Here is a 23746-nt window from a genome sequence, read left to right as displayed (position 1 = left end):
CCCCAGCGTTACAAAATGGACGCTGCTGCCCAGACACAAGTCTGACCTTCTGCTGCTGGGAGTCCTTCCAGCAAGGGAGGCCTGGACAATAGGTTTCCTGCCTGGAGAGGTGCAAGCACCGCCCCAGACAGGAGTTTGTGTATTAGGACAGGGAGGGTTGAAAAGAAACACACTGCCTGGAGCACTCTAGGTGCTCCATGCATGCCCCAGTTCAAACCGGTTGCTGGGGCACCCCTGCCCCAGCTCTGGCGCTAAACTGGACAAAGGAAAGGAGGTGTAACCACCCCCCTTCCTGGTCCCACCCATAGGAGGGACCTAGTAGGTAAACCAGCCCACTTTAGTTGTATAAAGATAGGAGCTGACACAGGAGACTTTAGATTAATCCTGGAATCGAACTGAAGACGAAACTCTGGAACTTTGACATTCACCTAAGCTGAAGACTGAAGAATCTCCCTTGTGGCCAAGGAGTGACCACCCTGGGCAACCAGGCACCATCCAGCAACTCGACGGCTTGATTTGCCCCCGTTCCCGCCGGAACCCGAGCTCATAGCCTGACAAGATCCTGACTCCCTGAGCCCTCTGACCCCACTGCACGACTCCAGCACAGATGAGCACCTGGACGGCGTTGGACCTCGTGGACCGGACATCTTGAAAAGTCCTTCTTCTTGCTACCAGCGCAGCTCCTGAGGCATCCTCGAAGCTGTGCACTGGGGACCGAGACACCCCGACAATAAGCACCACCTGCACCGAAGATCAGCCCTCCACACTCCACGTGTTCTGCACGGGGCCCTTCTGCTTGTGTTCTACTCGACGCGTTGTCCCGGTTGCTAGCCAGTTGGCTAGTAGCCCTGTGACGACGATCCTTTAAGAAATCCATCGCTGGTCTGGTTGCTCCAGACTGGCACTTGCTTCCCTGAAAAGGTGAAGTACCTCAGACCCTCCTGGTCTGCACCAGAAGCCTTTTGTGTATCCTGCGTGGGTTGCCTTTGCTTAGGCTTGTTGGCTCCGATCTTGAAGTCGACCCCTCCTTCTGCGAAAACCTTCGTGGGACAGCTCCTCTCCAGCGCCTGGTCGTCCTCGACACCTTCTGGTCCGCGTGGCTGCAGAGACCAGCTTCACGACAGCACCTGATTGCTCCTCGACGACGTCTGGTTCCTTCCTGATTCCACCCGGTCACTGGCTAGTGACCTAGACTCTGTCCCCTCTGCTTTCAGGTCCTTCTTCAACTTCGATCCACCCGGACATCTTCCCCCTGGTCGCCTGCAGCATCTTACTTCACGGCTCCATTGGAATCAACGGCGAAACCAGACACACTTTGACACCTATGCACCCACAGCCCGTGGGTGAGGTAACGCGAGTACTTCGGTGCTCCTGTAGGGATTGACTATCCTAGTGTCCAGATTTGCTTGTAGTTTCCTCCTATCTAAACCGGAAGTGTCCTAAAACTATAATTACTTACCTTTTAAGTTCCCATAGACTTTCTATTGACTCCCGCGTGAGTGTTCCGACTCTGCACGCGCCGCCTGTGGCCTTCTACTCCTAACCTAAGGGTCAAATAGTTTAGCCCCAGCGATTCCCTAGGCCTTCTCCTTTCACCAGTCATGGTTCTTATACCACTTACTTAGTATATGGTTTTACACGCCCCTAGGGCCTAACTGTAAATTGTGCTATTTAAAGTATTTCTAAGTGTAACTTGTTATGTGCTTTTGCCTCTGTCCTCATAAAGAGTTCAGAGGAGTGGGTTAGTGAATAAATACATATATATTTTATATATATCCTGTGTGGTGTTCTTTCATTTGGTATTCATGGGGTTACATATGGTAAAACAGCTGGCTTTACACGCCCTCTAGAGTTATAGCCTAAGACTTCTCTGTCCATGCTACCCCTAGGATAGCTGGTCTATAAGGTTGACTTTACAACCAATCATCTTTACTTTACACAATGAAGTGTTAGTGCTTGCAAAAATCAACTAATTGCCCTAAAAATCACAATAATAATGTCTTAAATTTTACTCCACCCAAAAGGTTTCTACTCACCCTTGTTTCTTAACATATGACTGATATCTATTTTTTCATGATAAGATTAAGCCTATGTGACAAAAAAACTCTGGCTGTCTACGCGGAGTTCCGCAAGCAGCGGAATGCGAAAGGGTCATGCCGTTTGTGGTGATTTCATCCCATGTCGGAGGATCATTTGGCTCTTCTCTTCCAAGAAGTTATGGATCTCTTTGCCAAGGGAGCTATCAAACGCGTCCCTGTGCCAGAAGTAGGTCAGGGTTGCTACTCCCACTACTTCTTGGTACCCAATTTATTTATTTTATTTATTTATTTTATTGGATTTGTATTGCGCTCAGCTACCCTCAATGGGTTTCCCGGCACCAGGGACAGACTGAAGAAAGAGAACAAGCAAGTGCAAAAAAGAGATCACGAAATGAGGAGATCAAAACAGAAAAGTCTTCAATTTTTTGCGAAACGCCAGAAGATTAGTTTCTGTTTTTAACGCCAGCGGAAGAGCGTTCCACATCTTAGGTCCAAGATATGCGAACGAACGACCTCCCATTTTAACCAGTCGGATTCTTGGAATCAAAAGATTGCCATTATTAGATGACCTTAGAGAACGGCCAGGTAGATAAGGCTGGACAAGGTTCAGGAGGTAGGTAGGAGCAGAACCCTGACGGATCTTAAACAAAAAACACAGTGTTTTAAAGGCCACGCGATCTGAGATTCTCAACCAGTGTAGGACACGCAAGGCTTGCATTGCGGACGTTCTCCGTGGAACATTACGCAAGAGGCGAGCGGCTGAATTTTGTACCACTTGGAGTTTGTTAATTGTTGCTTTATCTGCTCCAAGATAAAGCACATTGCCATAGTCAATGCGGGACATCACAAGGGCCTGAACGACAATTCTGCGGGTGGACTCAGGCAGCATCCATAAGATCTTCTGCAGCCAGCGTAAGATGGAAAAACAGACTGCAGCAACCTTAGTCACCTGCTGCCTCATCAAGAGTTTGTCGTCAATCAGGAACCCGAGGTTACGAGCAACAGGCACAGGGGTAGGCAGAGGACCCATATCACAGGGCCAGTGTCTAGAGCCCCACAGATCTTTATGCTTGCCTAATATGATAACCTCGGTCTTATCTGCGTTGAGCTTCAGCAGATGGTCTTGCATCCAAGCTGCAACGCGAGATAGGCCAATTTTGAGGGCAGAGACTTCCTGGGCCCTGCTGCTAGAAAGAGAAAACACAATCTGCGTATCGTCTGCATTTGAATATATGGACAGACCGGCGTCCTCTACGATGGAGGCAAGAGGTCTGATGTAAATATTAAACAACAATGGGCTCAATATAGACCCTTGAGGGACGCCGTAAGCTGAAGAATGAATCGCAGATTCAGCCGTGTTTGAGAAAACCTGGAAGGTGCGCTCATTGAGAAATGAGGCCACCCAGGCAAGCGCTGATCCATCAACACCAAGGGAGCGGAGGTCCTCCAAAAGAGTGGAATGAGACACGGTATCGAATGCAGCGCTTAAGTCAAGAAGAATAAGCGCAAAGGTCTCACCGCTATCGTTACCGTGTCGGAGTCGCTCGGTCACCCCAAGGAGTGCGGATTCGGTGGAGTAATTAGCGCGAAAGCCTGATTGGGATGGATGGAGATATCCCACGTTTTTAACAAACTCGTTGAGCTGGGTGTTGACGTGGCGTTCCAATATTTTGGAGCAGGCTGGCAGCAGGGATATAGGCCTAAAGTTGGCTAAATTGGTGGTGTCAGCACCAGATTTTTTGAGCAAGGGGACAATCATGGCATGTTTCCATTCCTGTGCCACCAGAGATTCGGTGAGAGAGATGTTTAACCTCATTAAGAATCTCCGTGGTTCAAGGTCTAGTTGTTTTAGTATCTTCATAGGAACTGGATCCCGAGGAGATCCCGAACGGATACTATTTAGAAAAGACAGGAAGGAGGAGTCATCAAATGGTAACCAATTATAAATAAATACAGTGGGAGAGAAAGAAACACTGAAGGGCCAGGTTGGAGGGAATCAGTTGGCAATGAGAGGGGGCCAAAGATTGATAGATGCCCTCAACCTTAGATATAAAGAAATCTGCAATGGCATTACATTGTGTGCCATCCAGGGCCGGCATGGAGGGAGTGGTGTCTGCTCCTGTAAGTTTCTTTACGGTGGCGAAAAGAGTCCGCGTACAGTTTTGCGCAAGGGTAATAGTAGAAGCAATATAAGTGGCCTTGACACGTTTACAATTGCATGGTAGACTTTCAATTCGTCTTTGTAAGCCACCTTGCAAGGAGTGGAGTATGAAATCCTCCACTTCCTCTCCAGGAAGTGGAGGAGGTACTCAAGAAGGACAAAGGCATGCATCCTATCTTAGTCCTCAGGGACATCAACCGCTTCCTCCTAAAAGAGAAATTCAAGATGTTAACCTTGGCTCAGGTCTTGTCTGCCTTCGAGCCTGGAGATTTGATGGTAGCATTGGACTTGCAGGACACTTACTTTCACATCCCCGTCTTGCCTGCCCACCGTCATTACCTCGGTTCACGGTAGGCCACACGCATTTTCAGTTTACCATGCTCCCCTTTGGCCTTACCAGCCCTCCCCCGGGTGTTCACGAAAGTGATGGCGGTTGTCGCAGCTCATCTGCGCAGATCAGGGGTTCCAGTCTTCCCCTATCTCGACGACTGGCTGTTGAAGGCGAGGTCGCCCAGGCTGTCATCTCCCTCCTCCAGACTAAGACTGACTTCCTGCATTTGCTGGGGTTCACAGTTAACGTGCTGAAGTCGCAACTGATTCCCTCCCATAAGCTCCTTTTCATCTGAGCGGTTCTGGACACAGCACAGTTTTGGGTCTATCCTCCCTAGCAGCAAGTCCAGGATATTCGGGCTATGATACCGATGTTTCAGCCTCCATCCCGGTGTTCGGTGAGAATGAGGCTGCTGGGCCTCATGGCCTCCTGCATCCTGCTGGTGCATCATGCCAGATGGTATATACATGCTCTGCAGTGGAACTTGAAGTCCCAGTGGGCGCAGCACCAGGGGAATCTTTCCGATGACGTTCAGATTTCGGAGGGGACTCCAAGTCAGTTGCAGTAGTGGTTCACGAACCAGGATTGAGTCAACTGCAGATCCCTCTCCCTTCCCCAACCTGAGTTCACAGTAGTGACGGATGCGTCACTCCTGGTTTGGGGCAGCCATATGGGAATGGCGGCGATCAAAGGCCTCTGGTCTCTGGCGGAGTCCAGGCACCACATCAACCTTCTGTAGCTCCGGGCGATTAGTCTTGCATTGAAGGCACTCCTTCTTTCTGTCAAAGGAAGAGTGGTGCAGGTGTTCACGGACAACACCACTGCCATGTGATGCTGCAACAAACAGGGTAGGGTCGGGTCGTGAACCCTATGTCAAGAGGCTCTTCTCTTTGGACATGGCTGGAACATCAGGGCATACCTCTGGTGGTTCAACACCGAACAGGTTCCCTGAAAGCCAGGGCGGAAAACTCCACTGCCGGTGCATGATGGATCACGAATGGCGTCTTCACTCGAAGGTGGTGCAAGGTCTCTTTTAGCAGTGGGGAGAGCCTTGGTTAAATCTATTCGCCACCAAAGAGAACGCGCAATGTCAGCAGTTCTGCATGTTGGAGTTTTCAAGGCGGCTCTCCCTCGGCAATGCTTTTTGTCACGAGTGGAGTTTCAGCCTCCTGTACGCCTTTCTGCCTGTACCACTTCTGCCAAAATTGCTGAAGAAGATCAAACACGACCGGTCCCAAGTCATTCTTGTGGCTCCGTTAAACATGAGCAATGGGACCCCCTCAAACGTGTAAATTATGGCCCAGGAACCGAGGGGAACAAGAGTATATAAAGCTAGAAGGGTGTTCCTGCAGTGGCCGTATAATTCAATAATGTGTATACATCTCTAAATAATCAACAAACTAGTGACAGAAGGAGATAAAGTGCAATCAAAATTCATTCAAAAAATATATATTTTTTTATTTATTCTTTTTTTATTCTTGTATAAATTCATATAAGTTAAATTCTTGATCAACAAATCTTCTTTCTTTTAAATTCATAGTTAGTACATGGATTATTTGAAAAAATTACTAAAGAACACAAAATAGTTCTAAAATCAGTAACAAATTAGTAGTTCCCCTGAAAAACAATCATACTCAGCAACTCACTCACGTGCTAACAGTCATTCTACATTCACACCACATACAAAGATGAAAAAGGAACTGGATTCCAATTAGCAAGATGACTAAGCTAATGTGGTCCAAGGGCACCAAGGTGTAGTTGTTGGCCCTTGTTGCGGGTCTACGCGCGTTTCGGTGGTCAAGCCACCTTCATCAGGACCTTGTACATCAAATTGTGCAGATAGCAGGGGATCAGACAAAAGGGAAATTGGCCTAAAAAGAAAAGACAAATCTGTCACTGTCAAGTACACAAAAAATCTATATACAAAAAAGCATTAATACATTCACTGTTGGGTAAAACCCAGGGTTCATTACTGTAGTAAGAGTGACAGTCTCCCTAATAGAGAAGAAAGCAAGAGAGTCCAATAGCATGAAGGCAGAGTACTGACACAAGGTGACAAGTCACCCTACCAATTAATGATGGACCAATTGCACAATGAAATATCCATTCTGCAAAAGCTGTTTATGGGGGTACTCCATACCAAGACATATACAATCATGTAACAATACTTACAAGATGATAGGTCAGCTATCGTTAAAACGAGTTCTCTTTGAGAATTGGAAGGAAGGGTCACTTGAGTTGCACCGCATCTATAAAGGGGCCAGGGGAGACTATTAGGGTAAGTTATGGTAAAAAAGATACGATGGTGTGCATGCATGGTCCCTAAAAAGTAGGCTTACCCATAGAAGATGTACACAGTGACCCTCAAAACTTCATCTTAGTGTCTTAGATATCAGTTTCTGTATAAGAAGCTACAAGAGAAATGTATGAGAGCCCCATGTCAGAAATCACTCCTAAGTGGACCTAAATACTATAGGTTAGCTGAACTGCCTGTAAATGGCATTTTAAAGAGACATACCAGAATGAGCGAGTTGTTTCCGTTACGGTATGGGTTCTGAGGAGACTCCTATTTTATAAAATCAAGTCAAGCAGGGGGTCCCAGGATACTGTAGTCCACGTAGAAAGTTAACTCCCGTGTAATTTCAGTCTCTAATATCATAAAGAGATACCAACACGTATATACGAGGGCAAAATGAGTGTTGTTGAACTGTTAAACACATGACGAGCTAGAGAGACTATATAGACACTTACATTCATCAATGTTATTCATTTGTCGCAAAAATGGGGCATTCTGTGAAATAGTTTAGTATTCTTAAGCCATCGTGACCCTGCAAGATAAAAATAGAATATATATATCCTAATCCTGCAGTATGGTAGTGGTGCAGGATGATATGCACTAAATCTGCCATGTTCAAAAGTTAGAAGGGGGACGCATGTACCAGATAATCTAGGGCTAGTTAGTTAGTTACTGAAAATGGGTGTTCTTTTTAATGAGTCCCATAATGTAAGAACAAACGAGTGGGAGTACAGCGAAGGAGCCCCTAGATTTAAAATCGCTGCGCAAACAGTCGGCGCCACCGCATCTTGAAAACTGAAAGCGGGGCTACTCAACACGCCTCTGCCTAAGATCAATTCCTATTTGGCTTACCTGTGAATCCGGCGTGCCGCGTTCCGGTATCTACGCGTTCCCGAGACCCTCTGTCTGACATTGTTTGTGTCCACCCGGTTTTATATTATAATGTCCGGGTTGAAATATCGCGGAAGAAAAGGAAAAGACCGCGAGAGTATTGTGGCATGTTAGTCGACGAGGGACTACAATGTGGCGGCCATATTGTGTGTACTCCGCCAACCGAACTCGTGCCTTTACCATGTCTAGGGAGTAAGTTGGTATATTTAAGTATAGTGAGAAGGAGGCTACGTCTGAGTGATCGTGCCTACAACGGAATTTCTTGGAATTTCTTTTGCGGGATGTATTTTAAATAAATAAAATCCCAACAGAGATTATAAGTAATTAGAGTGGTACTAACTGGTGAGATAATGCCGACTAAAAGGAATCGACGAGGGACTACATAGTGGCGGCCATATTGTGTGTACTCAGCCAACCGAACTCGTACATTTGCGGTGTCTAGGGAGTAAGATGGTATATCCAAATATAATAAAAAGGAGGCTACGTCTGAAAGGTCGTGCCTACAATAGAATTTCTTTTGCGGGTTGTGTTGTAAAATGGATAAAATCCCATCAGAGATTATATGTAAATAAGATGGTACCAGCTGGTGGAATAATGCAGAGTGAAAGGAACTGGTAAGACAATGATGTGCAAAGTCCAGAGAGCCCCATACAAAAAATCAGAATGAGATGGAAATTCTCATATAAACTGCAAAATGGGATATAAGTCCAAAATAGGTCCAGAGTGAGGTGGAAATTCTCATATAAACTGCAAAATGGGATATAAGTCCATAATAGGTCAAATAAAGGCACAGTTTATGGCAGGTAGAGTTTATGGTAGGTAGAGCAAGGACAAGAGATCAAAATTCTTTACTTGGTAACATACCAAGATATCTCTTCATTTAGTCCTCGCTTAACACTGTCAAACAAAAAAATCCAGAAAGTTTCACGTTTTTTCCGCGTGATTTCAATGGGCTGACCCATTTTAGGAGTGACTTTTTCCAGGATGGACCATCTGATCTCATCTTCTTTGTGTGACTTCTCGATGCAGTGTTCTACTAGTGGGGCTGAGAGTTTCTTGGTCCTAATTGCGGACTTATGTTCGCTGAAACGGACGCGAAACTCGCGCCCTGTTTCGCCAACATAGGCTAGGCCACAGTCACAAAACAAGATGTAAACTATATTGCTACTGCGACAGTTGGTCAGGTGGCGTAATTTGATCTTTTTTTCATTATAGATTACCATGTCAGAAATGAGGGCTGAGTCGCAGGCATGGCAGCCGCCACACCTGTGATTCCCCACAACTGCAGGGAGACCAGTGATTGAAAGTTGGTTGTTGAAATGAGCGTTTCTGGTCAAAGGCCTCGCATGAACCAGCATATCCCTTAGGTTTGTGTTTCTTCTGTAAGCTAACATGGGAAGAGGGAGCACAGTGTCACTTTCATCCACGTTTAGGATTCTCCAATTTTTATTGATGATATTTCTCAGTTTATGATTCAGGGTAGAATGATTAATCACACAGGTGATCCGTTCGTGCTTGTTTTGGGGTTTGCCCTGTAGAAGTGCGGATCTATTGAAATATTTGGCCCGTTTATAGGCTTGTCGCACTAGGCGGTGAGGGTAGCCTCTTTTAAGTAACCGTTCTTTCAGGGCATCTCCATGTCGATGGAATGAACTAATATCCGTACAGTTCCGGCGAATCCGGAGGAATTCGCCGAAAGGTATGGATTCCCTTTGGCAGTTAGGGTGGAAGCTTGCAAATTCCAGAATGGTATTTTTAGCGGTACTTTTTCTGAAGAGGCTAACCGATAGCTGTCCGTTAGTGCCTGAGATGGTAATATCTAAAAAATCTACCTGCTGAGTGCTCAGATTCATAGTGAACCTCAAGTTTGTGTCACTGGCATTAAGCCAGAGGAAGAAAGTCTGCAGTTCCTCTTCCGACCTTCAAGTGACCCTTCCTTCCAATTCTCAAAGAGAACTCGTTTTAACGATAGCTGACCTATCATCTTGTAAGTATTGTTACATGATTGTATATGTCTTGGTATGGAGTACCCCCATAAACAGCTTTTGCAGAATGGATATTTCATTGTGCAATTGGTCCATCATTAATTGGTAGGGTGACTTGTCACCTTGTGTCAGTACTCTGCCTTCATGCTATTGGACTCTCTTGCTTTCTTCTCTATTAGGGAGACTGTCACTCTTACTACAGTAATGAACCCTGGGTTTTACCCAACAGTGAATGTGTTAATGCTTTTTTGTATATAGATTTTTTGTGTACTTGACAGTGACAGATTTGTCTTTTCTTTTTAGGCCAATTTCCCTTTTGTCTGATCCCCTGCTATCTGCACAATTTGATGTACAAGGTCCTGATGAAGGTGGCTTGACCACCGAAACGCGCGTAGACCCGCAACAAGGGCCAACAACTACACCTTGGTGCCCTTGGACCACATTAGCTTAGTCATCTTGCTAATTGGAATCCAGTTCCTTTTTCATCTTTGTATGTGGTGTGAATGTAGAATGACTGTTAGCACGTGAGTGAGTTGCTGAGTATGATTGTTTTTCAGGGGAACTACTAATTTGTTACTGATTTTAGAACTATTTTGTGTTCTTTAGTAATTTTTTCAAATAATCCATGTACTAACTATGAATTTAAAAGAAAGAAGATTTGTTGATCAAGAATTTAACTTATATGAATTTATACAAGAATAAAAAAAGAATAAATAAAAAAAAATATATTTTTTGAATGAATTTTGATTGCACTTTATCTCCTTCTGTCACTAGTTTGTTGATTATTTAGAGATGTATACACATTATTGAATTATACGGCCACTGCAGGAACACCCTTCTAGCTTTATATATTCTTGTGGCTCCGGACAGAGTCTGGTACCACGAGCTCTTGAGCATGTCCATTGATCCTATTGTTAACAGATTTCTGAAGTGCATTACTCATCTCTTTCCTGCTGCTCCTTTCGTAATGCCCCAGTGGGACTTGAATCTTGTCCTCACTTATCTTATGTGTGCTTCCTTTGAGCCCTACATAATTGTCCTCTTCGCCTCCTTTGAAGACTGCTTTTTTGCTTGCCATCTCCTCTGCTCGCAGGGTGAGTGAGCGTCAGGCTTATCTTCGTGACCTCCCTTTCTTGCTGTCCATCCAGAGAAAGTAGTCCTCCGTACTAAGCCCTCTTTCTGCCCAAAGTGATTACCTCTTTCCACATAGGTCAGACCCTCACATTGCCCACCTTCTTCCCGCCTCTAAACCCTTCCAAAGAGGAGGGTAGATTCCATTGTCTAGACCCAAAATGTGTGCTGTCTTTCTACCTTGACCGCACTAAAGACTTCCGGGTGGACGATCAACTCATTGCAGATTATGTGGGCACAAAGAAAGGTCGGGCAATGCACAAAGTTACCATCTCTTGATGGGTCATCCTATGCATTAAGATCTGTTATTCTTTGACTAAAAGGAACTTCCAGTAGGACTGTGTACCCACTCTACCAGGGCGACGGCAGCCACTACTGCTTTTAGGCCGTGGAGTTCCACTGATTGACATCTGTCACACAGCCACGTGGGCATCCCTGCACACGTTAACTAAGCATTACTGCCTGGACAGCCAAATCCGGAGAACTAGCTTTTTTGGCTGTTCTGTTCTCCAGGACTTCCTGGTGTGAACTTAATTCGCAGACACACCACCTGGTTTGGTATTGCTGGGGTATCTATTCTAAGGTAAGGAATCTATAACTAATAGTCTACTTCAGATGAACAATTTACTTACCTTTGGTAACAATGTATCTGTAAGAGACATATATTAGTTATAGATTCCCTACCTGCCCACCCATCCTCCCCATTCTGCACACAGACTTCTAGGGACAGGGACTCCCTTACAGGGCCCTAGTTTTGTGCACCAGGGGTCAGTGTCTTGCATGGCTCTGCGCTTCTGGCATGGAACGTCGTATCAGAACTGACATTAGTTCGCAGGAGCAGAGTCTAAATAGACACCACTGCGTCATCCCGGCGACCATGATGCCCATGACAGACGCTGAGTTGACCGATGCCACCTACCGACACATAGGGGTACTGCTAAGTAAACATTTCTTCGTATCCAGTCTGACGCCTGGGGGTAATTCTAAGCTAAGGAATCTATAACTAATATATGTCTTACAGATACATCGTTACCAAAGGTAAGTAACTTGTACGTATTGTGCCTACCAGGGATGGTGCATCAATTGAGAAAGAGGGCAGATAATGAACAACATTAATATAGAAAGAAAACTGGGTGGACGCCTGTGCACAGCCCTGGTGAACACCTTAATTGATAGTTAATCGTTCAGTCACCAGGCCCTGGGTTCTCCAGCGAACCTGTGCATAATTACCCTCATGTAGACTGATCAATAGGCTCAAGAGCCTCCTGGGATGGCCCATATCACCCCAGACCTTCCATAGCCTGCTTCGTGGAACCAGGACAAAAGCAGATTTAAGGTCGATGAAGGCAACATACAAGTTTCCCTGCCGACCACAACGATCTTCCAATAGAGTAAAAGGAAGCGGAAACCTGATGAATCGTGGATATCTTCTTTCTAAAGCCTGTCTGAAAGGGGGATACAATGGCTTTAGCTGCAATCCATTCCTCAATCTTGCTCAAGACCAATTGGGGAGAAATGCTCTTCACACAGTTGATCAAGCTGATCAGCCTGTAATTGGCTGGATGGAATCTATCCCCTTCTTATATATTGGGATGACGTCCGCTCCCTTCCAAGATTCCGGTACTGGGGCACCACTGATAATGGCATTAGTTAAGAAAAGGTTATACCAAGACAATTTATCTGTTTCTAGCAGATGGATATAAGCTGGAATGCTGTCTAATCCTGAAGCTCTACCTCTGGTTATTGCATCCAGAGCTGAGGATGTCAGCCAGGTCAAGGAAAGGGCCAGGTACAGCTATAGAGTTGTCTGTTTACACAGTCCCCAGCACAGTGTCTGGCTCATTAAAAGGAGTGACTGAATAAAGATTGGAGAAATGATCAAACCAGGTCTGGGGAGAAATGTTATTTTGCAGAGGTGAAGCAGAGACCTCTCTCCCCTCCACTTCACAAGTGCCCATTACCTGGTGAAGTTCTTAAAAGAGCAAGCCAATTTGAGTTCCTGCCATCTTCCTCCCATTCTTTCTTAGCCTGAGCCTGGGCCCTTTTATACCTCTCTCCATCCAGACTGATTTCTGAGATGTCCTTTGTGAAGGATATCTACGTGAAAGTCTGAATTCCTTATTAAACCAATGGTTTACTTCATGAAAATTCAGTTTGTGGCTGTTAATAGGGACTATAAGGTAGGACAATATCTTCTTTAAGTTGTTGTGGAAGCAGTCATTGGCATGCCACACTCTTAGTTCTTGCAAATCGATTTCCCGAAGGTAGTGATAGATTGATCTTCACCTCGCCAGATGATCAAAATATCGTTCATACACACATATAACTGAAATCCCAATTGGCACAGACAAACCATGGGAACCAAAGCAGTGATTTGGATCGGACGGGCCTAAACACCATTCTCCCTTGTCCATGTAGGATAGTCCCAAATCTCCATTGGCTGCAATAGGAACAGGGGAGTTGTCCCTTCTATGACGGAAGGGGCCCCATTAGACTTGACCATTTCCACATGAGCGATTTTTCAGAGTGTGTGGTGAAGTGCCACCGGCCACCTAACATACAAGAGAATACGTATGGCTAACCATATAGAACTATGGCTCCTGATAACCAGGTGCCTTAGAATATGTGCGAGGGACACTGCCTGTTCTTTTCTATATTTTCATATATATGTTTTTTTTATTGTACTCTCATAAGCTCAGAAGATTACCTCCACCAGGTACCTGTGACAGACTGTCCATTGGACATGGCCCAAAGATCCTACACTTATACATACAAGATTGGGCACTCTGATTCAGGTGCACTGACCTCTCTATACCCTGAGACATATGGGGCTGACCGCTTGCAACAGGATACATGTGTAGTACAAGGGACATGGTTCACACACCCATCACTCATTTCTACTTTCGGGTGTGCTGATTTTTCTAATGATTCTTTCGCCCTTGGGTATACAGCGCTGACCCTTTAAAAACACATGCCAGTACATCGTGGTATTTGCACTTAACTTCGATGGAAACACGTCTTTAGTGATTCTATTCCACGTGAAAAAGCGGCTGTGTGTGACAGAGGCAAGAAAGCCTGCAGCATTTAGTGCGCGTTCATTCAGATTCATGCTGCCGGCATGGGAATACATTTCCCAAGTACTCGTGGTCACGTGACTGCATCAGAGTAATGCGATTATACAACCTGAGTGAGTAACCTTAGTGGAGTGGTGTGGCTCACTGGTTAGAGGCGGCAGACCCGTAAGCAGAGAACGGCCCGGGACCAGGGTTCAATTCCCGACGCGGCAGGGTCGTGGACCAGGGTCAACGGATTCGATAAGTCTCGCCTCGGTGCCTACTCTAACCAGGGAACACACTCGGCAACTCTGGACATTAAGCTTGCCTCATCTCTACAACAGCCCCCCACAGACGCCGGGGATGGCTGGTTTCACCTTGGAGATACCCAGAACGGGACCATCTCACAGGGAAAACCAGGACGGGTTCCCCAGCGGTCTTCAGCGCCAGGATACTCCATGGAGTCACAGTGTGCTTTACAAGTACACCCACATTTACATTTAGCCACACACCAAATTCAGCTTTAGCTAGCTCCGGATCCTCTATTCGAGCAACTGCGATTACTCTGGACACCGTCCTCCATCTGCTGTGGTATAACGGATTGCTGGCTCCCTGTATACAGTTATGGGTCTCTGACCCGCCGTTTGAGATATATGTAATTTTTTCTGCACCGAGGCAGCAAGTTCCATGTATACAGGAATGGGTCCCTGAACCTACCTTTTTGTTTAACTTGAATCTTTCGTGCATTGAGCCCGTCTTTTTTTTTTTCTTGTTATGAAAAAGTAAAGAATGCTGCATTCATGTTAAAGATATGGAAGTGTCAAAGCACACTCTCTCATGTCGTAGGAAAGTTCTCAGTGCACATGTGGCAGGCGTTGTGTCTTGAAAACAAAGCACGCTGCCCCCATGCAGAGGTCAACTATTTTAAGTCCATTTCCTCCACTGCATCGCAGCTTTGTTATTGCAGTGCACATCAAACACGTCTACAGTTTTCAACTTGAAGAATGCTGCATCTATGTTTAAACTAGGCAGTGTTATCATGTGCTTTACCGCTGCATATTTTAATGGGCCAGTTGCTTCTGAAATCCAATCACGCTGTACTTGGTGTTAGGCCAACTAGCTCTAAGAGTCTTTTTTTCCCCCATAACACCACATGTTTCCTTTGGAAGTTACTGCACTAGGTTCTGCCTTTGTTCACCCTGTGCTGCCACAACACAAGCCTGCTACGAGGCACGAGCCATCAAAAACATTGATACACAAACTTCAAGGCAGACAAACGACTGCCTCCACAGTCTTGGTGTGTCTCCCCCTAGTATTTAACACCATTATGCTGCCCGCTTGTCTCGATAAACCTTAGTGACATTTGAATACATGCTCGGGGAACGTATTAGGGACTTCACAGCCATACAAAATACCTCAGTCACTATTGCAGACACCGCCTATGAGTATATGGACAGTTTTTAATCTACATGGGCACGCTTTTTCTTTACACTTGTTCTAAAATGCCTAGAACTGTTACAGCCTTCCAGAAGACTTATTTTCTTACCATGCTCACCTTCCTATAATTCTTTATTAGGGCGGAGAGTCACCCAAGGCCGCATGCCACGGGAGTTGAGGCACATTTCCCGACATCAGCGGATTAACCTTTCTGCAGTATATTGTTATTGTAGTGAATCTTGTTGTCTATAAATTATTTTATTTCCCACCTATACTAAGAATAACAGACATTGACTATACAGTATATGGTTGTGTCCTGTTTGAACGGGTTTGTATGTCCTGGACTGAATAGCTTTGAAATGTAACGCTAGCACAGTTGTTCAAATGTCTGACCTAGATTTTTTTCAAACCATTCTTATATTTCCTATGTATGTATTCTTTTAGGTACCACCAGTGAATTCACCACTCTATGTAGATTAATATGATCACTGGATGGTTTTGTATATGAAAACCCTTCTTTATACTTATATTGGTTCGTACACAATTTTTAGGTCTCGCCTGAGCCAGGCTGCATGCGTTGTTCAGCGAGGCTTTTAGTAAGGGCTTTAAACTCTGAACACATGTGTGTGTGCTTATTTATCCTTGCTGTCTCTGTTCATCACCTTCCCCTTTTCTGCCTTTTCCTCTCTTGCTTTGGGACCTTTTCAATGTTTAACAAAAAGCTGTAAAACCTGCTGACCGATCTTTGTTCTTTTAATAAAGCGTTTTTTTATCACCGTGTGCCTGGAAGCTGTGGCAGATTGGAGTACGACAAACCCCTGAAAAATTGACCTTGTCTGCCGGTTTCTAAGCATTAACCAAGGAGAAATGTATTGCATGATAGCTTGGAGAGATGAACTGACCATTCAGAGATCCCATGGCAGCTCTGTGGAGACTCAAATTCACGAGCTCCTTCTTGCAAGGAGTTATGGGAACCAAATCATGCACGCCATGCCCTCTGACCTTTTGCAGGTGACATAGTTAATTTTAAATCCCCCCTTGCAAACAAAAATTCAGAATTCCTAAGAATCCATTCTTTTGAGGTCTGGAGTGTGGGGTCTGTCTTCTATATCTATGCGTTTTAATACAAAATAATAAAAGTTCCTAGATTTTTGCACCATATATGTCAAGGTAGTTAACGAGAACGCTGCGTACCCCATTGCATCTGTTCCCTGCGGCACGTGCATCTTTTCAGAAATCCGACCCAGAGATGGAGGCTCCCGTTGCATTCCTGTGCTTTGGTAGCCGGGTTCATCGAATTGTTGCCTTCTGAAACATTTAACCCCGGTTTGTCCAAAATGCCTTCAGTATTGATATGGTGCCTATTTATTCCTTTACATTTACTTTCCAGTTTGCCCAGTAACATTTTCTTTTTGTGAGGAGGTATGTTTTTGATAATTCAAATGTAACTCCTGTAGAGGCACGCATTTCCACAGAGGATATCGCATTCACAGTGTATCCTTCCTGCCACATGGGAGATGGATGTGGGCCGGAACGTTTTTCTAAATCATCCAATTTTATTTTGTATATTTAGAAAGCTTTTTTCCTATCCTTGTGCTTGCGAACATGAATTGTATTAAAAATACAAGCCTTGACTCAGCCAATAGACTCTTCGATAGATATTGTTTGCTATGTTTTTCTCTGCCAGGCGCACAACATATAGACTGTTCACAGACTTCATTCTCGGTAGATCAACTCTAAGCCCCATTCTACTTCTATCCTTGTGTTAGTGCAGCCCGATGTAAATAGTAATTGTAATGTATTTGCATTTATATAACGCTTACTGCCCCTGACGAACATTGAGGCGCTTTTTCGGCGAGTAGTACGCTACTCCAGAATCCAAAAATGATTAGTGGCGAATTAGTGTAGGGAAATATAAAATTAATTTGAGAGCTGGACATGTTGGTCTGTTAGTTCGGTTGAAAAAGAGAGTGGAGGGATAGAAGAGGGAAGGTTTTGCATTTATATAGCGCTTACTACCCCTGATGAAGTGTTGAAGCGCTTTTCAGCGAGTAGCATGCTACTCCAGAACCCAAAAAGATGAATAGATAGATCAATTATTGTGGGTAGGTTGTTTTATTATATAAATACAACTGTACGAAAATTTATAAAATTCTGTTGTAAAGTTGTATCCAAGAGGCAAGTATAGTCTCTGATAATAATGTATACAAAGTTGGCTTGCCATCAAGACTGATGCCCCGTAATATTGATGCAAAGTCAGTGGTGCTGAAGTATTTTAGACTCTTGTTGAATTGTAACATCCACCTTGTAGGTACTGTTGTTTGTATCAGGTCCACATTGTAGGCAGACACAAACGCCGAAATTATGCACTATTTATATTAAGCATAATGTAGGTGTACAGATGACAGTAACCACTGTACAAGCTGTAGTAGGTGCTTAGAAGTAGAGTGACATAGAGGGCAATAAACACTCCACTAACTCTGTCACTAGCTTAGTACAGACGAACGCCAAAGCTTCGTACATGATGAAGCATCAGAGTGCACCCTCTTTCTTTGTCCCATGGGCATTTTGGCTTTTGTTCTACAGAAGAGGCTGCAGACACTTCCATATCCCTTTATGTAGCTTAGATCACGTAGGAGAGATTCTCAGCGGGCATGCTTTCCTTTGTATTGGGCATGCCCACATTCAAATGTGGGAAAACCTTTTGCCTTGCGACTGCACTGTATTATTGACACGGGCGAAAAGGCAAACAAGCAGTCAGGAGGCACACTGATTCTATACCCCCACCTGACAGGATGGTGACAGACCCCAACCACCTGCAGGGGACATGTGCCACCATATTTCTAGCTGCCAGACGCTTTTCTTTGTAAGCAGACTGGTGGTTTACAACTGTACCTACGTTGGGGCACCACATGCTTTTTCCAGCATATTTTGGTGTACTCCCCCTGTGTGGCATGACAGCACCCACTGAAGACTGCACCGTTGTGTAGTCTGGCACCTTCCCTGTAATTTTGAACTGGGCCTTTAAATACGGTACTATTTTGTGTGCCAATTTAATTCAGGTATACAAAGAATGTGGTACTAAGGTAGGACAAGGAAGATTGAATTTCTACGGTGGCAGCAATGTTTTTGTCAAAGTGTTTTATGCTCTCAACACCCCCCGTACCCTGAACATAATGGGAATACTTAGACTACACCTCTGAGTTCCGAATGCTGCCATTTGCATTTCAAGAACAGTGATTAATGTGGATTTATGAAGTTAAAAGCCATTAGGCGTTTCCGACCTGTCTGATACTTGCATATGGAAAAGATGGGTCATTTGGAACCTAAAGATAGATAAACATATTCATAGGTCACGATTTAAGTCTGCATCTAAAATAAAACTGTACATTCGGAGAGGTGATAAGTGAGATGTTAAAAGGCAGCCGCTAATCGAGCTGCATTAGTACATAGGCCTCCCTATATTATGAGATCTATTCCTGCTTCAGTCCTTAATTGCAATGAATACTTTAATACCCAGGCATGAAGTCATCGTCGAGCTGTTTAAATATCCACCTGTCTCCCCACCTCTTCCCCACTGCATCCTTAACCAGTGGCCTAGCTGGTGTGCCCTGGGCCCTAAGGCAAGAAAGGAAATGTGACACCTGCCCTCTGTTTGGACTGTGGAAAACAGCAATAGTCATTGTTCTGTGGGTCCCTCAGATCCCTGAACTGTGACAAACAGCAGCTTTCAGAGTTAAGTGCTTCTTTAAGGCGGCTGGGACCTGGTGCCACTGCACCTGCTGCCCCAATGGGAAGCAAAGCCTCTGCCCGTAACAGCTTCTATTCTAGCCCCACTGGTGAACCGAAACAGCCAAGGACTGATCTGGCCATTTCTGCAGTCACTCAGCCACCTCTTCCACTGAACGGATTTAAGTTGCATAAAAGCAGCAAGCGGGAAACAACCATTTCTGAGTCAAAGTCAGCAAACACCTTGATTGTTCCAACCTGAATCAGTTTAAAACCAGGGATGAAAAAAGGTTCATTGTCATCCCTTGCTTATCAAAAGGGTAAAACAGATTCATCTAACATTACAGTGTACCACTTTAAAAAAATGTGATTCTGTGTACAAATTAAAACTAGCATGAATAAAAAAAGGGGAGCCTTTGGCCAAAATAGGAATTTTCCCTACCCATACTTCTAACACATCTTATACAAAAAAATGCTAACTACATTGTCATCCGGAAATAGTCATTAGCGCCTATTCATAACCAAATGACATTTAGAATTGTCTTTCACTTCAAGCTTTCAAAAGTAAATTGTTATAAAAGCAGTATTGAATTTGTTGACATTGTGTACTCTTACAAGAGCATCAATTTTATATGACACACCATATAAAAAAGGAGTTGTTATATACTAAACATCCAGAAATGTTTGATTAACCAGTTATAAAGTCACGTCTAGCTTAGTTAGTTTATAGTCTTCTTTTTTTTTTTAATAGAAATTATTTCACATTGTTACTGGATCTGCATTGCTAAACACTTATAAGGTCCCAAAGGCGAGACCTATTGGCTATGCCAATGCTTGTTATTGATTGAGTACAATGAGCAGCAGCACTTTTGATTAGGTCCTGAAGAAAGCCGCAAACACTTCTTTGAAGGATTAATAGGCTGAAACATGTTGACCTCTTATTGACTCTAACAGTGCATATATTTTTCTACCACAGTGCCCTGTTTTTAATCGTGGCCCATGGGAGTACAAATAATGGAAACCATATACCCTTTAGCAAGTTTTAACTTTCATTCTGCTGCCCTCACTACCCAGAGCTCATTATTGTGGTATTTAGTATAGCTTTCTCTATAACAAACCATGCCTGAACTCCTCCCTCTCTGTGAGGGGGTTGTACCCTGTACCGTGACTAGGTATAACTGTGCGAGGAGATTCCGAATGAGGAGGCATGCCAACTATGGTGGGTGAGGGAAGTCTTCCTTTTAAAGGGATATTTCATTTTAGCTAGGTCTTAATTTGCAACAGTAATCCTCAGAGACCCAAGGGTTTCTTGATTGTGGTAGAAATACATTTTTACGCCTTCATTGTACGTTTAAGCACAGACCATTGCTTGAAATGTTGTGATTAATGTAGGAAAAATACTCTGTGCACTGAGAAAATGTGTTAAAATAACGGAAAGTTGATAATCGCAGTTAATACCTTCTCAAACCTGGATTTATCTAGAAGAGAAGTCTGTTAATTTTAGCAGGCTTTTGATACCACAAGGTATAATAAATTAGGGGATCTTTATCTGATATCTTTATCAGTAAATTATCTGAAATTATTTAATATAAATGTTTGCAAGTATTATTTCTAAAGATAAAGGAAGGTCAATATTTTTCTTTTCTAAACTAACCCCAGTGCATATGACTACAATAACCACCTCTCTCAAATCAATATTGTGCTTGGTTTAGTGAGAAAGCTAAATGATCTAGGAGAAACCAGGAACTGGCGTCAGTATTGTTCTTAGGATGCTTTAAGTTAGAGAGTGAACAAATTTTTTAGAATGCCCCAAAAATTGTAATAACGATATTTCATTATGTTTGACAAAAAGAATAGGTACATTTCATGACAATATTGAAATGGGAAATAAAATAACAGAAACAAATATTTACACCACATGACAAAAATATTAGAGACTAAATTTCAGCAATATAGGAAATACTGAGGTTTATGTATTAATAATCCATTTGGTCAAAGTGGTTGCTTGTGGAGTCAGCACACTACTGTGTCTGTGATTGCTTTTAAATAAAGGCATTTTTAATGCACCCCATTTTACTTTCAGATTCACAAATGTCCCCTTGAGTTACTACCTCCTGTTACTGTTTTTCAGCCCACATATGGTTTCAAAGCTTAATACATACCTTAAGGATGTAATACATATTCAGAAGGGACACTAATAACAATCCCCTTCCAAATTCTGAATTGTTAAATGGGCTTAGTACATTTCAAAAAGGGGTTTAGCATTTGCAAACTCTGTGAGTTACCGAACCAGTGGATTTTTGAACAATAAAACCCTTGGTACATGAGGCAATTTTTCTCAATTCCCTCCAAATTAAGTTTGCTAATAATGTTAGTTGAATGATAACCTGTGCACACACCTATTTTGTGATAGTGTTGCTTCAGATCAAATAAAAAACATCACACATAACTCTTACACAATACTTAAAGACAGAATTTCTGACATCCAGCTTTAATGTTTTGTTAAGTATATTTGCAAATGTTGTCACTTTAACAGGAAAACATCTAAAGCGGTCTCTGGACATAAATTGGATGTAATCATAATCTTTAGATACATTTTCTGAGTTTAAGGACCAATGTGTATCTTCTGGGTTTACTCTAAACCACTATAATAAACATATTCAATCCTTTTAGATTTGATCTGTTGTACTGGTTTCTATTGCAGACAATAATCTAGATTTAGACCAAGGATCAATTCTACCCATGGCTTTTAAAATCTATTTTTGATTGATCTCTTTTAGTGTTATTGCAAATAAAACTGTACTAGAACTGATCTGAGAGATGGACCATCAAGTATTATGCCTAGTCAATTTATTGAACACACTATGGAGTTAAAATCTGAATAGATTAGATCCACAAGCATTGCCTGACCACTGTATTTTACATCAATAGATTACTAATCAGCACATTTTCTCTAAGTACAATTCACTCATCTTCAATTTTTCGCGGTGCTCGTGCTGGGTCTGTTTGAACTCTTTTAAAATATGACATTTAAATGTCCAAAAGTTCAGGAACTCTAGTTTCAAGCCTGGTCAAACCTTAATGAATGCTATACCTAAAGATGCCCTTCGGTTCCTACATTTTATTGTGCACCATGATTAAGAAATGGCATGTTTTTCCTTTCGCAGGTAAAATTCTAAACATATTTATTGTTGTTGCCATCTGAAACATTATCACTAATTGGGAAGATAACAACAAGTGGTCCTGTGATGCTTGCTGGAATGGGAAGTGTTTAATCAAAAGGTGGATTGAATTCAAGTTTAGGTGACAATTCTACAAAAGTGTATGGATTTTGTATATATTCATTGAATTGAAATTCAAGTTTATCATTGTAATCCTATTGTTGGAAAAGATGTGATTTTGAATCCCATGAGGCGGTTCCTTTCCAGAAAGCATTCAGGTTGTAATCATGAGTCAAATAATGCAGAGGAGGTTAAAATATTCAAATTGAATTCAAATTACACATGAAATGTTCATTGTTCAATATATTTCTCTTAGTATTTTAGTGTGCAGACATTATTGCTTAAGGGAAATAATTAATTTTGTTTTTCTATATGTAGGAGGCATTACATTAATTAAATTACTGTATCCTACCTTCTTTCTTTCCTTTCCTGTTCTTTATACACATGAAATGTTCATTGTTCATTATATTTCTCTTAGTATTTTAGTGTGCAGACATTATTGCTCAAGGAAAATAATTAATATGTATCACTGTAATTATACCGAATACGTGTCTGTAACTGTGATTTTTAACGCATCAGTAAAAATAATTTTTTAAGAAAAGGAAAATAATTAATTTTGTTTTTCTATATGTAGGGAGCATTACATTAATGAAATTACTGTATCCCACCTTCTTTCTTTCCTTTCCTGTTCTTTATGAACGTTTCTATGGTTGAACTTTAAAGATTGCCCGAAATTAGGATTTGTGCTCTACAACTTTGCAGTGTTACAGTATGTTGATTTTTAACTACAGTTTTTGTCTCTTATGAGTATGGCAACTGATGTTCTGTTTAGCTTTAATAATAAGATTATGTTTATTAGGTTTTATTATTCAATAAAATGTTTCAAACACAACAAATGGTAGTTGATATGTATTTACAACTGCAGCATTTTTATTGTATGGGCAGTTTCAAAGGGGCCAAAAATATGGTCTGTGGGATGACGGAGGACCACATTGGCATCATCAGGGGGAGGTTTGGGCAGGTGATTGGGGGTATATGTAAGGTTGGAAGTAGGGGGAACAAAGCATGTACATTGTGTGAACTGTGACTCCTGGAGTTATTGTGAGGGATACTATGCTACCCTGTAAATGAATCCCCTAGTGATTATTATCAACAAACTTTATTCGGTTTTATAAGGGAAAACCATAAAAGTCATGTATAAAATGATCAAACATCTTCTAAGTTGCAGATTGACAAATATAATATGTCCAAGTTAATCAAAACATAAAATTCAAATTCATGAATTACAGTACAGAAGTTAATTGCAGCTTAACCTGAGTCTAACAGCGACCTGTAAAAAGTATAGCATATGCCAAACAGTATCATAAGAGAGGAGTTGTAAAAAGATAAGAGCAGGTCTCACATGCCTAAAACCCGCTTTTTAGGCCTCGGCCTAGCGTACACTGCGCAGCAGTGTCGCGCAGCCGAGATCT

The 23746-nt window shown here is 42.8% G+C and overlaps 2 protein-coding genes across 2 annotated transcripts in view; both read left to right on the top strand.

Annotated features, from left to right (window-relative positions):
* Positions 1–19315, top strand: part of LOC147737290 (uncharacterized) — a 53297-nt gene extending 33982 nt beyond the window's left edge. The window contains 1 exon segment of the mRNA XM_086923456.1: positions 19027–19315. Within this exon segment, the coding sequence (XP_086779582.1) occupies positions 19027–19315 (289 nt within the window).
* The window catches only part of LOC147737284 (uncharacterized), a 1685245-nt gene that overhangs the window by 1085354 nt on the left and 576145 nt on the right, over positions 1–23746 (top strand). The window lies entirely within an intron of this gene.

Source organism: Lissotriton vulgaris, chromosome 1_1, assembly GCF_964263255.1.
Source record: "Lissotriton vulgaris chromosome 1_1, aLisVul1.2, whole genome shotgun sequence".
Taxonomy (NCBI): domain Eukaryota; kingdom Metazoa; phylum Chordata; class Amphibia; order Caudata; family Salamandridae; genus Lissotriton; species Lissotriton vulgaris.
Note: the sequence above shows the minus strand (reverse complement) of the source record. Positions and strands in the feature narration are given on the sequence as shown.